The sequence below is a fragment of the Mytilus californianus genome, unplaced genomic scaffold, assembly GCF_021869535.1.
Source record: "Mytilus californianus isolate M0D057914Y unplaced genomic scaffold, xbMytCali1.0.p SCAF_5, whole genome shotgun sequence".
In the NCBI taxonomy this organism is placed as follows: Eukaryota; Metazoa; Mollusca; class Bivalvia; order Mytilida; family Mytilidae; genus Mytilus; species Mytilus californianus.
The window spans coordinates 1,208,038-1,224,606 of record NW_026262701.1 but is presented as its reverse complement, the minus strand read 5'-3'; the positions used below and the strand labels follow the sequence as shown (position 1 = coordinate 1,224,606).

Sequence of the window (16,569 nt, the reverse complement as noted above, 5' to 3'; positions counted from 1 at the left end):
GAGGGTTTCTTCAATCTAGTATTCAGTGCTTCGGTACTGACAAAATTTATAACATACATTTCTTAAAATAACGGAACTATAAACAACTGTCATACAAGTATGGGAGTTTTAGCTAGCTATAAAACCAGGTTTTAACCATCGTTTTCTTCGTAAAATCCTGTACCAAGTCAGGAATATGGCAGCTGTTTTTCACTTGTTCCGTTGATTGACAACTTTCAAAAAACTCAAGAAGTGGCGGAATATACAAAGTGGTTTTCAAAACTCAAAAGACATGGCAAAAAACGAAAAACGTTAAAATTTTCCTTAAAAAAACACTTAGTGTTTCGAATAATACTAACATTTCATCAACAGTAAATTAACAGAAAATAACATTTTCCGAATCTTATTATTGCCAGCTAAGGTGTAACAAATACAAAAAATAAAGAAAGAAACTAAGGTTTTAACTCCCTCAGGCAAAGTTGACCTTAGATGGATTTGGCTATTTTTTAAGTCCTTTTTTGTCATATAGCTCTTCAACTGTTTTGGTTTTTAAACATCCTTGGCTTTTAAATATTCGGTTTTGAGCGTTCCTGATGAAGGTGAATCCAGAAATGCGCTTCGGACGCATAAAATTTATAACGTGTTGTTTTTATGTTTTATATGTACTATAGTCTATACGATATTCGAGATAACGATAGCAATTGTAAACAGTCCATAAAATTATTCTTGAATCGAATGCGTTAGGCGTTCTGTGAACTAAAACTGGTATATATCATATTATATATACGTATCAAATTCAGCTTGACTATTTCAGATTGACTTTTCTGCAACATTCTCAATATTTCTGACCATAATATACTTTTAAAATACCTATTGAGAATAACTTTTGTGTGTTAGTTTGTCAAACCGTCTAGTTTCTGAGGAAGATTTACTTTCAAATGGACCTAATCTACAAGGACTATTTTAGATTGATGTGGCTGCAATATTGTTTACCCCGACCTGTGACCTTGGGGGTTAAGCGGGCGACCTTGCTACTGGACTTCTCATTTAAGAGGTCATGTGACATGTGACCTTTACAACTGTTCGAAACAGACGTTCTTAAATTTGCTTTAAAGTGACCTGTTGACCTGAAGCAGTTTCTTAACCTGACCTTGTGATCTAAAAGAATTATCCTCCTTGAGCCCTATAAATATGTGATCATTTTCAAGTACTTTTGAGCAGTATCCCGTATCTTGTACACTATCAGATGTACATCAATGTAAATGATATTTATGCTGTGCTTTTTGATACTTGTGCCAAAATATTTAACGAGTTATCTTCATGGTGAATTAACATTTATGTAATTATATTAATGAATTTGTCGTCTTTGAATAAATGTGTTCATTGGCATAGACCGTTTTCGCTTGTCCTCCTGTAACATGAAAGGACGTTTCTGCTGTAAACATAACGGACATTTGCACTTTTATTAAACCAAACGTTTGTTTTGTTTACCAGCGCCGATTTATTTGTCAATTTATTAAGTTGTAATCATTATGGTAACTGACATTTACTTTCACATTGACATAGTTATGAAAAATGGATCAAAAATTTATAAAAACAAGTAAAGAAAAAAATTGTAAATGTCATTGTGGATTTTAGAAAAGTATCTAATTCTTCCGCTGGTCATTAAAATTAAACAGTCAAAACATCAGATTGGCTTGTTTTGGTTAGCTGTATGAAATAATTGATATTATATAAATTACTGTAAATTGAGAAATTAATACGCGCATTTGTCGCAATAATAAAAACATCGCAATAATTTCTGAATTTACAGTATGCAGTCTGCAATGTAATGGTGTGCGATCCCAGTTCAAGCGATATAAAAGAAGTTTCTTGTAAATATAATGTTAAGAAAATTACTAACCTAATACATGCATATATACTAGACTAATTCATGTATGCACGTTTGTTTACATTCATTACGAACCCATATACCGTATGATCGACTAGCTGTCAGTAACTGTGAGTACTCGAAGATATGTTCTTTGTGTCTTTTTTGTTGTGAGGGATGTATAAACTCCTAGTCACGTCCTGTCTGTGTTTTTGATAGATATTTTTCTGATTTGTTTCGATCTGATGAATTAAACCCTTTTCAACTATATTGTATTGTTTGTTTCTTATGTTGTACTGTTCAACCCCTTTCTCATGTAAATGAGGGGGTTGGCGCCTTCTAACATGTTTAACTCCGCCACACTATCTGTGTGTCTGTTCAGAGCCAGAAGCATGTAGTTCAGTTGTTGTTGTTTGTTTATGTCTCTAATACCGCGGTATTTGTTGTTCGTAAATTATTTTGTTATAAATTATGCCATTAGTTTTTCATGATGGGCCTTTTATAGCCGACTATATATACGGTATGGTTTTTTCTTATTGCTGAAGGGCGTACGGTTGCCTAAAATTGCTAACATCTACTTCATTTGAACTTTGGAGGAACGTTGTCTCATTGTTGTAGACAAAGCTTATTATTGAGATGTGTGAAAAGATTTTCAATTGTATTTTTTATTTCTTTCACTAATTTTCTCATTTGCTGAACATTTATGCATGGTCTTCTATATCATTATATTATATAACAATGGTAACCTTTGTTTCTAACATATTTTTGAACGGAATAAATCACACGTGTGTGGCTACAGACTATTTTTTAACGAATTATTTCCTAACAGACATAACCAAGAAAAAAACGGCATATGTTACAAATGTTCAATTATGTTAAAAATATTCTGTGTATATAAATCACATCGTTGGAATAAGATTTCCCTATTTGTTATTTTTATTTATCATTGTTAGTAGTAGTGTGTAAATATAAGTTATATGGTTTGCTACTGAACCACTACGAATTCATAGAGGGTAAGTAAAATCAATAGGGGATGAGGCCGAAGGCCGAATCTCCTATGGATTTTACTAATCCTCTATGGAGCCGCAGGGGGTCAGTAGTGAACCGTATAAAGAATTTATCGTACACGGGACTTTTCTTGTAATGTTATATATACAGTCCGCCAAAAGTTACGCACCACCTAAATATAAATGGCAATATTTTTTTAACTATTGCGAAAAATTATTAATGTTTGATATTATGAATTGCCTTTAACATACACTAAGAAAATGCATTACGACCAAAAAGATTGAACTCCGATAAACCCTTCAAGCAACTTTTTATTAAAGGTCATCTGCACTTTTACAAATACACTGTTTCGATACCTTTAAATCATCTCCTATTGTCCCGCGTACAGGTGAAACTTCACTTTCATCAAGTCATTGTATAATATGGCAAGGCGTACGTTATCTGTGGCTGAACTTTGGCAAGGAATTGGCATGTCAAATGCCGGTAGGAGTACTAGGAGCTTGGGTAACCATTTCAATGTTAATCATACCGTCATTGTCAGACTTTTACAACATCATGTTGACACAGGAACTGTAAATAATAGACCAAGGTCCGGAAGACCCCGTTTAACTACCCTTCGTGATGACAGACTGCTTATTCGTCGTTCTAAAGCCAACCTATTTACTCCTGTCCCGCAGCTTAGACACCACTGGCCTCCAGGTGGTCGTGTTAGTGTTCGAACATTGGTCCGTCGACTTCATAGAGGCAACTTAAGAGCACGTCGTGTTGTCAAGAGACCTGCCCTCACAGCCAGGCACCGTATAATTAGGTTTCAATGGGCTAATGACCATCGTCGCTGGAACATGAGAAGCTGGCAAAAAATTCATTGGTACGATGAGAGTCGGTTTCTGCTACGACCAGTAGACGCGGAATACGAGTTTGGTGGGAAAATAAAACTGCCTATGACCAAAACAACATTTTCCCAACGACTGCATTCGGTGCTTGTGGTGTTACAGTATGGGGATGCTTCTCATATCGTTGTAAGCTGGGTATGCATACTCTGCAGGGTAACATGAACGGACAGACATACAGGGATTTGGTGCATAGAAACATTGTAGTCCCTCATTTTGATAATCACCCACTTGCGTCAAGACCCTTGTACATGGACGACAATGCTAGACCACACAAGGCAAGGATTGTAACCGAGTACAAAGAGCAAGAAGCCTTCGACACTATCTTTTGGCCTTCCATGTCTCCAGACATGAACCCTATCGAACATGTCTGGGATGCCATTGGCAGAAATCTCAATCAGAGATCCACCTTTGCAAAATCTTTGCGAATTAAGAGTGGCAATTGTTGATGAATGGAATAGATTTCCTCAACTAAAGTAAAGTTCAGAAGGCTTGTACAGAGTATGAGACGCCGTGTTATGGAACTGTACCGGAAGAGAGGTGGTTACACATCCTATTGACTCAAATATTGACATTAAATTTACGAACATCCCAAAGATTATTTGTAGAGAATTTTAATGATGTTGGGTGATTAATTGTTGTAAAAAAAAAATCACAGTGAAACTTAAAATCCGTTTCTGTGTAATTTGCACTATTTCTATGAACGCAAAATTTAAATGCATAGAACCTGCATAATTGACCAAACCTAATTTATGGTTTGTTTATGGTATATGTTAGCAAAATTGCTACTTGAATGTTTTTTTGAGGAATAACTGACTTTTTTAAAATGAAAAACATTTCGATGCAATGAAAATAGGTGGTGATTAACTTTTGGCAAACTGTATATAAAAATAAGCAATGATTTACAAAAACATTAATCGATGACGTCACCATTAATAGTAAATGTGACATCATGAACCCCATATGAAATCTACTAACGTTAGAATTTATCCGAGGTGCGATAAGTCATCATATATACCAGGATAAAATTGTGTACGCCACGAGCGCGGTTCGTCTACAAAAGACTCATCAGTGACGCTCGAATCAAAAAACTTAAAAGGCAAAAAAACAAGAGGTTCTCAAGAGCCTGAATCGCTGACCTGTATTTCAGAGAAGAAGATTTTTAAATGTAAGCAAACTTGATGAACAAATTGTGTAAAATTTTCTTTAAAGGGCAATAACTCCTTAAGGGGTCAATTGACAATTATGGTCTTATAAACTTTTTTGTAGATCTTACTTTGCTGATCATTATTGCTGTTTACAGTTTATATCTATCTATAATAATATTCAAGATAACAAAAAAACAGCAAAATTTCCTTAAAACTACCAATTAAGTGGCAGCAACCCAACAATGGATTGTTCGATTCGTCTGAAAATTTCAGGGCTGATAGATCTTGACCAATTGAACAATTTTAGCCCAGTCAGATTTGCTTTAAAAGCTTTAGTTTTTAAGATATAAGCCAAAAACTGCGTTTGACCCCTATGTTATATTTTTAGCCATGGTGGCCATGTTTGTCGATGGATCAAAACTTCGGATACAATTTATAAACTAGATACCCTAAGAAACATTTAGTTAAAGTTTGAAGGTATTTGGCCCAGTAGTTTCAGAGAAGAAGATTTTTGAAATAGTTTACGACGACAGACGACGACAGACGACGACAGACAACGGACGACGACTGACGCCAAGTGATGGCATAAGCTAAAAAGAACGAAGTTGAAAAGCATGATTATTTCAAGAACTGAAGAAAAAACATGTATGCTACATCATTTGCTGAAAAACCCAAGAAACGTTCTATTTCTAGTAATCTTGATATTGTATAAATACATAAATAAAACGGTATTAACTGATTCAGGCATGTGTAAGAGGGAAAAACAAAAAAACTTAAACTATCGGAAGTGTTCCCAGATCTAGTTGTACAATAATAATCGTATATTGCAAAATCAAAAAAGGATACTTTTGAATGGACACTTGTACTTTTACAGATGCCATCAATAGTTGGTTGACCTATATGTATATGTTCCAATTGTTGTTACTGATATTCCGTCCTTTTTTCCTCTGACCTATTAAAGTTTAAGAAATACCTCTTTAGATGATGTGTATTATAATGCCAATAATTTGTGTTCACTCGAAAACACCTGCTTTGAATTTGAAATTTGTCTCTAAGCTGCATCAAATACTTACATTTGATGTGAAGAAAACTTCAGATTACCAGGTAATCAATTTCATAGGCTTAGTGTTAAGACATGTATGAACTAGGATGAAATAAACAGCAGGATGACTAACCTTTTTAAAGGACCTTTTATTGTCATTAATATGTTTGTCTTTTGTTTATAAGTTCTAAAATTTAACAAACGCCATAACAAGTTGGATGACTGTTATGTAATATATATTTCACAGATGACGATGGCGAAAGATACCAAAGTGATATTCAAACTCATTTATCGATAACAAACTGACACCGGTATGAAATGAAAAACGAACAACGACGAAAAGACAATCAACAATACACAGAACACAACATAGAAAACTAAAGACTGAGCAACACGAACCCCATCTAAAGCGGGGGTAACAATTGTCGTAACCACAAATCCGTACTCTTTCTTCGAATGTGACCTACGGAATAGACTTATCACCAGGTTTGTACTTACATAAACAACACGATGGGTGTTACATGTGGAGCAGGATCTGCACACCTTTCCGAGTACTGACTACTAATTTGCTGAAACCAAGGCTTACTTATAGTCATCCACAGGCAGTAATATCGACTCGATGCTAGTAAATGAAAATAACTCTTTTCCACAGAGATATAAATGTCATACCAGGGGTGTAGAAATACATAGAACCCTTATGAGCTATTTTAACTAAGAAGAACAGAAAAAAATAGCCAAATTCGTTAGATTTTCCATGCTCAAATTAAACTTTCATACAGGTTACGACCGCAAAATTCTCTAGAAATTACTAAAGATTTTCATACCGACATTTATTTGACGATTAACAATGGCATTATCAAAAAGAAAACAAGCAATTTAAATTCATAAATACTGGATGTAATACTATTTGGTTTGCATAGGAAGTAGACACATTTATTCAAAAATAAATTGTTAGCTCGATACGGCTTATGTTCTTCTCGTAGAATCTATGATGGTATTGTACTAAAATCCTAACAGAATGGATTGTGGTTGATTATTATGTGATGAGGATATATCAGTATAAATGAGGTTTGGAGCTGGTATGTCACTAACTGCTAGAAGTATTTTGTTAATTTATGTTGATCATTTTCGTTTTTCTTAGTTTTGTCTGTTACCTATTCTTACATCGAACTCGGACTTCTTTAAATTGAGTTTTTTGTGCGTATTCTGTGTGTTTGTTTATTCCACATTGACTAGAGGTAAAAGGGAGGGTTGAGAACTCACAAAACCGTTTTTAATCCCGCAGCAGTGTTGCGCCTTTTCCAATACAGGAACCTCTAGCCTTTGTTAGTCTTGTGTGTTTTTAAATTTTTAGTTCATTTGTATATTTTGCAGTTTAGTGTGGCGTACATTTCGCTGAACTAGTATACATTAGTGTTTGGATGCCAACTGAAGCACGCCTCCAGGTGCTGAATTTTCTCGCTTTGTTGAAGACCCATTGGTGACCTTGGGCTTTTTTTCTACTCTCTGTTCGGGTTGTTGTCTCTTTGACACATTCCCCGTTTCCATCCTATATTCCATCATAACTGAAATACTTTTACTTATAATTTGTGAGTTGAAAAAACTTAAATGCTATGTTTTATCCAATCATAAATTTGACCAACAACACAATTGAAATATTTTCAGTGACATGAATTAAATATGTTTTATCTAAAAAGGGTTAATCATGTCAACACTTGTCAAAACATTAAAATTATAAAGTTTTTTATAAAAGAAATTTTAAGATTTTGACCGAATTTAAAGTTTTTTTGTTCAACTGGTTATCCCTGTCATATTGTGTTAAACTCAAATGTGAAGGAAACAGCAACTTGATACTTTATCAAACGCTCAATATTGTGTAATTATTTCTTTAAAAGTTTGTTGTTACATTACTTATTTTATCTCTTTTTTATTTTTAAAGATTTTTAGTTTGCCGAACTTGTAGGTTTCCAGATAACCTAATTTTTACTTCAGGATAGTTATATTTAAATCAACACTTATTAAATAGACAGTCACATTTTATCAATCATCAATGACGTAATCTTCAAATATAAGCAATAGTAGATGTTGTTTACCTCGTGAACCGTCATCGAGACAACAATCCTACAATACAAACAAACAATTACAGTTGGCGAACAACATAGTTACATGATGAAATTGATGAAGTTCACTCACTTTTATAAGATGTAAGATTTACTAAATGATTTACTCCAACAAGTTATAATAAACGAATATGTCAAATATAATATAAACATTGATATAAACAAATTAATATTAAAAAAATAACAAATATTTCAGTGATAGCCATCTTTTTTACTTATATTAATACCAAGTAGTGTCAGATTATTTTGTTGTTTTTCAGATAACAATAAACTCATCATAGAAAGCAGAGGATTTTTTTTTATATGGAGACAAAGCTCACACTGGGTATTAAGACCTAGCAAGTGAGACGAAACCTTCTTTCAATATTTAAAGAAAACAAATAATACATCTTTATGTATAGATAAACGTTGTATTGGTTTCAAATAAGATAAGTTTCTTTGAGTACACAACTAGATTTTTAAGAGACTAGCTGGACAAACAGAAACAAACCAGTAAAATTAAACTACCAAATACATATTTCAACATAACCTGAAGTAGCAGAGATGCTATATTTGGGTTATTGCATCTATTGCGTTACTTTTTCAACATAAGTTCTATGAATTTATCGTTTCTGATATGAGATGGAAATCATCTCTCAAATTTATCTTGGAATTGGAAAAAAATAACAAACGTCTAGAATATGTTTAATTTGAGTTTTGTGTAACATGACAATATAACAATAACAACATTTTTTTATGAATGCCAACTATCCACCAGAGCAATGTATGCAATGTAGGTCACCATACGGCCTTCAGCAATGAGCAAAATCATTTCACTATAGCCAGCTATGAATGGCTTACAAAAAATAATCTGATTAAAAAACAAGTATCTTGTCTTAATGTCCTAAGGAGAAAGAAAAGTTCGTCAACATGTTTTTGTATACATACTGTGGATGAGGTTATGGTATGTTATGGACATGAAAATTCATATTCAAACTACTCTGATTTAGTTGCCTAAACCTTGTTGTTCTTGCAGATGACCATCTGGGAAAAACTAGACAATTGTTCATGGTTTTTTTACTGATCATGTGACATATTCTGTTGTAAAGCACAATTTATATAATAAATAGCAGGCACATTTATATTCGTTTAGCGAATTTTACATTATTCAATAAAACTGTAGTTCATCGTGCACCTGATTTAAATGTTGACATATATAAGGCAACAATGTAGTCAAGCAAGTTGTGTTTCTATAAAATGGCAGAAGAAAGAGATCCGCATGCGTAAGTTTAAATGCAATAATTCAACAATCATAACATTACTTTTTTTGTTAACAAAGTGATTAAAAGATAGTCTATTGCAATCATACGACATCAGACTCGGACTTCTCTTGAACTGAATTTTAATGTGCGTATTGTTATGCGTTTACTTTTCTACATTGGCTAGAGGTATAGGGGGAGGGTTGAGATCTCATAAACATGTTTAACCCCGCCGCATTTTTGCGCCTGTCCCAAGTCAGGAGCCTCTAGCCTTTGTTAGTCTTGTATTATTTTTAATTTTAGTTTCTTGTGTACAATTTGGAGTTTAGTATGGCGTTCATTATCACTAAAATTGTATATATATTTGTTTAGGGGCCAGCTGAAGGACACCTCCGGGTGCGGAAATTTCTCGCTGCATTGAAGACCTGTTAGTGACCTTCTGCTGTTGTCTGTTCTATGGTCGGGTTGTTGTCTCTTTGACACATTCCCCATTTCCATTCTCAATTTTATATTCTTAAAGGTGTTTTTTTTACATTTTAACTATTCCTAACTTTTCCTGTACCTTATTGTCTTTTTCTCTTTTTTAAGGGATAGTAATTTCATATCGTTTACTATAATATGCAGTTTAAAAAAGATTACTGTTACACAGAGTCAAACTAGGAACTTTTTGTTACATCTGTAAAAGATGTCATTATGACTGATTCACCAACATGAAGTGTTGTTTATAGTGCACAATACAATGTACGCAATATATCACTTATTCAAGGAAAGATGTATGTTTCTCGGTAAAATAACGTAGTATGATTGATTTATTTCAGAATAAGAGTTGCACTAATTGGAAAAACAGGATGCGGGAAAAGTGCTTTTGGAAACACTCTGGTTGGTTATAATTGTTTTGTGTTGCTTCCTTCAGGAGAATCAGTGACAACAGAAACTAATGAAGGTACTGGCAAGCTTCCATCTGGAAAGACGATAAGAGTTGTTGATACGCCTGGAATATTAAATACGAAGCAGAAGGCAGTCATAACAGAAGTTACTAAAAGTATTGGATTTCTATCGCCAGGACCTCATGCGTTTATAATTGTTCTTTCGCCAAACATAGTAACAGATGAAGAAAAAGAAGCAATAAAAGATCTTAGAAATTTATTTGGAAACACTAATTTTCTAGATCACACAATGATTGTAATGGTCAGAAAAAATGAGATAAGAGACGTAAAGGGAAATCGAATGGATATTCATGAATTCATCGACAAAATGGCTGTAGAAGAGGTTCAACAACTATATGAAAGATGTGGTAAACGTATTGTAGCTTTAGAAAACTTAGCATCACCACACGAACAGCAAACATATGCACAGGAAGTCGCTGATGAAATATCAACTATGGATGGTTATTTTCCCATGAATACTTCTTATTACTAGAAGAAAACAAAATTCGAATAAATCAAATAGATAAATTAAAAAACGCTTTGGAGAAGAAGATCAAAGAACTGAATCAGGATTTATGCTCCATTTTGTAATGAAATAGATAAATTTATTAGAGTCCAATATCAAATTTAAAAGTGTAAATGATATTAATTTTAATAAAAATGGTTATTTTTGTCAAGTTTACTTATATATCAAACTTAATTTATTTACTAATATTACTGATTACTAACAGTGCAATAAGTTTTTTGATTTTTAAATGCTTCCTTAATTTCATAAATAGACTGTGGTTTAGCTTACTCGATGAAATTCGTGAAATAACAGCACAATGAATTTATAATGAAATGAAATAACCTCTGAAATGATGTTTTGTTCTCCCTGAATGCACTCGTCTAGTCTCCCGTCTTGAACACTACGACCCTCTATATTAACAGCAAATTAATGAGATTCAACGACTTTCATGTTACTTCATTAAAATCCTAAAACATTGTTAAATAAGGAAACTTTCTAGGATTAAGACTGTCAATTTGTTAAATATATCATGAAATCTGGTCGCCTTCCAAAGTAAAATAACAAAAATACCGAACTCCAAGGAAAATTTAAAACGGAAAGTCCCTTATTAAATGGCAAAATCAAAGGCTCAAACACATCAAAGGAATGGAAAACAACTGTCCTATTCCTGTCTTGGTACAGGCATTTTCTTTTGTAGAAAATGGTGGACTAAACCTGTTTTTTTAACTAGCTAAACCTCTCACTTGTTTGACAGTCGCATAAATTCCATTATATTGTGTTAGCAAAACATACTTTATAGGTAAAAATGTAAAAAAATTGAGTATAGCAGTCAACAATGTGTTATAATCTTATTCACTATAAAAGCAAACAACTATGTCAACAAAGAAAAACAAAATGGCATATAAACGCTCTATAGACAAAGCACATAAGCAAAAATGAAAGACAAGAATACAAAAATGGCCATAGCACAATAACAGGATGTATGAATACCAAGCCGAGTTAAAAGGATATTACCCAAATGAACTACACAGTAAAGGTTAAAAGTATAAAAAGACAAATAAAAAGAATACTTTAACACGTAATTAGGATGATACACAACGTCAGTACCTAGAATCTATACGTCAAGACCATCATGTATTATTTGTATTATTTGTGAAGTTGATACGAAATATTCACCAACAAGGTCTTTGTAACTTCCGATAAACTTTTTTAGAAAAAGGACGAAACGTTCTTTGACATACCCCTGGTTCATAAACTTTCTGTTCACACACTGGTGACGTTTTATAAAGTCTGAGTAGCAGCTGCAAGATCTTGGATACCGAATGAGTTGGGAAATGTATATCCCATACGCAGGTGAAGTTGGTTTATTGCTGCTAAGGTGGGACAAATTTATTATTTCAATGTTAAAATCGTTTCATTTGTCAAAGCTTGACCGCTTGTGTCAAATTCGAGGTATAAGTCTCAAAATAAGGCAGATGAAGCTGTGTCTGTTGTTTCATTTATTTGAAGTTGTGGAAGGTATATTAATGGAACCCAATCAGAAAAGTTTTGATTGTTGATGGAAAGAACATATCTTAAACATCCCCCCTTTTTTTTACTATCAACAAAATATGCCGTATGGTATCCCAAAGCAATAAATTTATATTTAGATCAAAATTCGTAATAAAACAGCACACTGGATTTGGTATGAAAAGTTATTATGTCTTAATACTACCATGTTTATATTGAAAAGCATAATGGATTATTTTTTTAGACGATTTTTCAATTTCACCTAGGAAATGGTCGTATAAATGGTTGAAAAATCAAAGGATTTGATAGAATTGATTTCAGAAAAAGATCGAGATTCGAATTTATCCAGAAGCTCTTTAGAGTTTTTTAGAATCCACATATGGTTCATACCACTACACGAGTATACAGTTTCACAGTATTTATGAAGACCTTATTTCACTGCGGACAGAATTTTTGTCATTCTAATGGACAATTTCTTTGTAGAACATGTAAATGAGCCCACAATGTACCGTTGTTTGTACGGAATTTTGTGAAGCTTAGGTATCCAATACAAACAAGGTAAGACCCCAGCTAACACAAAATATTTTCGTGATATTATTGACTATTGGTTATATATATGTTTATCAGAAATATTTTCGAAAAAATATTTTAAAGACATTTTGTTTACATCAGAAATTAGGTGTGAATGATATTTTACCAATAACATTTCATCCCAATGTTTGATTGCCAATATAAAAACATTTTTTGTAAATTTATTTTTATAATAAAGAAAAATATTTTTAGTGAAGTTTTTTAAACGTTTAATAGACACTTTTATAAATGAGAACAGTTATATGTCGATGAGATATTTTTTTACAATATTCAAACAATATCTGATGTACATTTTTATATTATAATTATAATATATATTTGTAAGATGTGTAAAAGAAATGTTTATAAAACATTTTTGATTAATATCTGCGTAAAGCATAGGTTTGATGTATAATAAAATATCTTTTTGATGTAACATCTAAATAATTTTTTTGTCCTAATTAAAAATATAAGCTGGTAATATCTAATGAATATTTTAATAACGTCATAACAATATATTTTTCGATTTATTTAGAAAATATTAGTTGAAGGCTATTTTATAGACATTTTAACATAATATGTCTTATCGATATTTGTAAGATGTATGACAGAAATATATATCAAATGTTTGTAGTAATATTTGAGTGAAACAAGTGTTTGATATGAAAAAGAAATATTTCTTAGATATCACATTAACATGAATATCTCCTCATTTTTATAGTTATATGAGATAACCTCCTTGATAATTTTAACCTTTGATGAACATTTCAATCATGTATTATTACAACTTTTTTCGTTCAACTTTAATTTATGAAACATAATAAGCAATTATAAACAGAGTGATATTTGATACATCCATTCTGTTAACCAAACACATTCTGATAAGGTTGGACACATTTCAAAGCTAGTTGCTATGGTAATTAAGTTTATAGAAAATTTATATGTAATGGGATGGTCACTTTTGAGGTTATTTCCTGTCGTCTATTTTTAACTTCCGAAAGCAGTGATAACAAAGAAAATCAAAAGAGAAAATCAGAGTTCAAATAGAAAGAAACAAAGAGAAAGAAACATGTAAGTTGTAATTTGAAAAATTCGTAATTGATATACCATGTATACGGACTCGACTGAATCTTGTTTTTTGTCCTCTGCAAAACTTTAGCAAAATAAAATCTGTATTTGAATAGTGTGTACATGTTTTAGGAGTTAATATCACAAAAAGCTGAAGACGCTACTTCTTTAAATTATATGTATGCCGTTTTATAATTCAACATTACGAAATCATGAAAAAGTGAACTTCATCAACAGTTATATATAAAACAAAATGAAACGGCATGTATATGTGAAAAAAAGGCGGAAAAACTTTAGGATATTTCTAAACGGAAAAGTCTATACAAATTTGAAGACAGATTCGTGTATGAACTACTTGAAGTAGATTTTCTTTTTAATATTCAATTTTACATTCTCATATAAATTTATAGGTCAGGTATTTGAGTACTACAGAAGACAAATTAAATCAGAGTGCAAAATGAATAGTAGTAATCATTGAAAATATTCTGGCTACAAAATGCATAGAAATGGAGAAGGGACAAAATGCATTCTACCATTTGATAGCCCAGAATGAATTACTTTAAGTTAGTAACATAATAGCCATCCTTTATGCTACATCGGATTTGAAATTCGCAGATATATATGCATAAAATGTTTAATATGTTAAGTGTCACTTTGATTTAGATTTGACTTTGTATTTTTTCACTTGAATTATTTATTTAGTTAGAACGTTTTTTGACATAGTTCTGTTTCCTGAATCCATATCATAATCAAAATAACGGCATACCTGTAATCTATAAATTATTATAATAGAATTTTTGTCACAATGTTTGAAAAAAAATCAGTTTGACTTAATATCGGCTTTAAAGTATATGTATTTCTTTTCTTCTTCAGAAAGCAAACAAGAGGAGGAGGCTCGCAGTAGAAGATACAGATTCTGACTAATTAATAAAATGTTAAAATGCTATTCAGGAAAATTCAATATTCATTGACAGTCATAATTAAGTCCTGTCATATGAATAAGCTATTCTATCAATGATTTTGTGTTGGCAGTATACACATGTCATGCTTTAACTGCTCTTAATTGTTTGAAGGAGTCTGAAAAATATCAAACGAAAATTCAAATATCTACAAGTCGGAGAAAAACAATCGCATTGCAAAACAAAATAAAAAAAATAAACAGTAAAAAGAAAAGTAAAATAGCAAAAATACTGAACTCCAACGAAAATTCAAAACGGAAAGTCTTTTATCAAATGGCAAAATCAAAAGCTCAAACTCATCAAACCGATGAAAAACAACTGTCATATTCCTGACTTGGTAAAGGCTTTTCCTTATGTAGAAAATGGTGAATTAAACCTGGTCTCATAGCTAGCGTAACCTCTCACTTCTATGACAGTCCCATAGAATTCCATTATATTGACAACAATGTGTGAGCAAAACAAACAGACATAATATGTAAAATCGTCAAAAATTTGTGTACAGCAGTCAACATTGTGTTAACATCTCAATCAATATATAAAAACAAATAACTATTTCATCAAAGAAAAAATAAAATGGTATATAGACACTTTAAACAAAGTATATAAGAAAGAATGAAAGACAATGATAAAAAATGACCATAGCACAATAACACAATGGCGGGATGTATAAACACCAAGGACGGTTGATTTATAAAATAGCAAAATACTTAACTTAACTTGAATTTCAATTTCAAAAACACTACATGACAAAATTTGTGCATTTTCCGTTAAGTTTAACTGTTGTCTTTCTTTCTTTATGCATAGTTAGAGATGATGAAAATTGTTGACCTTTTCGCTCTATCATGTCTCTAGTGTCGTCAATGGTTGAATTTTGCCTCAGTATCGCATTGTGCCGGAAAATAAATGATTTAACACTTACCTAAGTCATAAATTCAGATATTTTTACGTCTTATTCCGTTTTAACTGACAAATTCGAGACAGAATTGACAATTTTATGAATGTTTACATTAATACCAATTTTGACGGATAAAATCGTTTTTCAAAAATATTTTAACGAACTTTAACAACGTGTCCCGTAATGTTTATCAAAAACACTTGTTGTACGTTTTCGCATGGACTGGCTCATATTCATTAAAGATACAAAATCTGAAAGAATTTCTGTCGCAATTTAAAATAAAAAATTAACCGCTGTTTTATTTCGTCTTCAACTTATCTTATACATTTTTCGGATTATTTCTTTTAATGATGTGACTTTAACAGCGGTTAGTGCTGAAATCGTTGTTAGTTTTTTTTAAGATAGATATCTCCGTGTAATATGTTGAAATGATAAATTTGATTATATAAAGTGGTTTTGGACGACAGAAACATTGACAATGGGGAATTCTATATTTCTGGCTTTTGGATAATTAATCCTAAGTAAAAACAACCAAACAACATGATAGCAAAAAACAATGACGAATTGAAAAGCAAAACCTTTGAAACATCACATAGAAGCTTAACAATACAAAACACGAATCCCGACGAAAAACAGAAATAAATTCGGGTTCTCTGAAGTGTCAGTTTATCCTTCACAAGTGACGTCCATCATATTGATCAGGCAAGTGAAGATTCTTTAATACGTCGTTGTTTGTAAATGTCACATCTGAGGGAAAGCGGATGGAATTGTGATAAAGGGACGACCGTTTGATTTCTGTGGGTGCACAAGGCTTTGGAAAAAGAATAATCTGGCCTGGT

The 16,569-nt window shown here is 32.1% G+C and overlaps 1 protein-coding gene across 1 annotated transcript; it reads left to right on the top strand.

Annotated features, from left to right (window-relative positions):
• The first annotated feature begins 9,247 nt into the window (after positions 1 to 9,247).
• On the top strand, positions 9,248 to 10,832 carry LOC127702256 (GTPase IMAP family member 9-like). The gene is made up of 2 exons (XM_052206377.1): positions 9,248 to 9,319; positions 10,114 to 10,832. Exons 1-2 carry the CDS (start codon positions 9,294 to 9,296, stop codon positions 10,712 to 10,714), a joined length of 627 nt encoding a protein of 208 aa, XP_052062337.1. The 5' UTR covers positions 9,248 to 9,293; the 3' UTR covers positions 10,715 to 10,832.
• Positions 10,833 to 16,569: the final 5,737 nt, after the last annotated feature.

Excerpts from the sequence above, each read along its gene's own strand:
- LOC127702256 (XM_052206377.1), top strand. The coding sequence starts at position 9,294 with ATGGCAGAAGAAAGAGATCCGCATGC. Across the intron at positions 9,320-10,113 it reads GAAGAAAGAGATCCGCATGC|AATAAGAGTTGCACTAATTG; the intron begins GTAAGTTTAAAT and ends GATTTATTTCAG.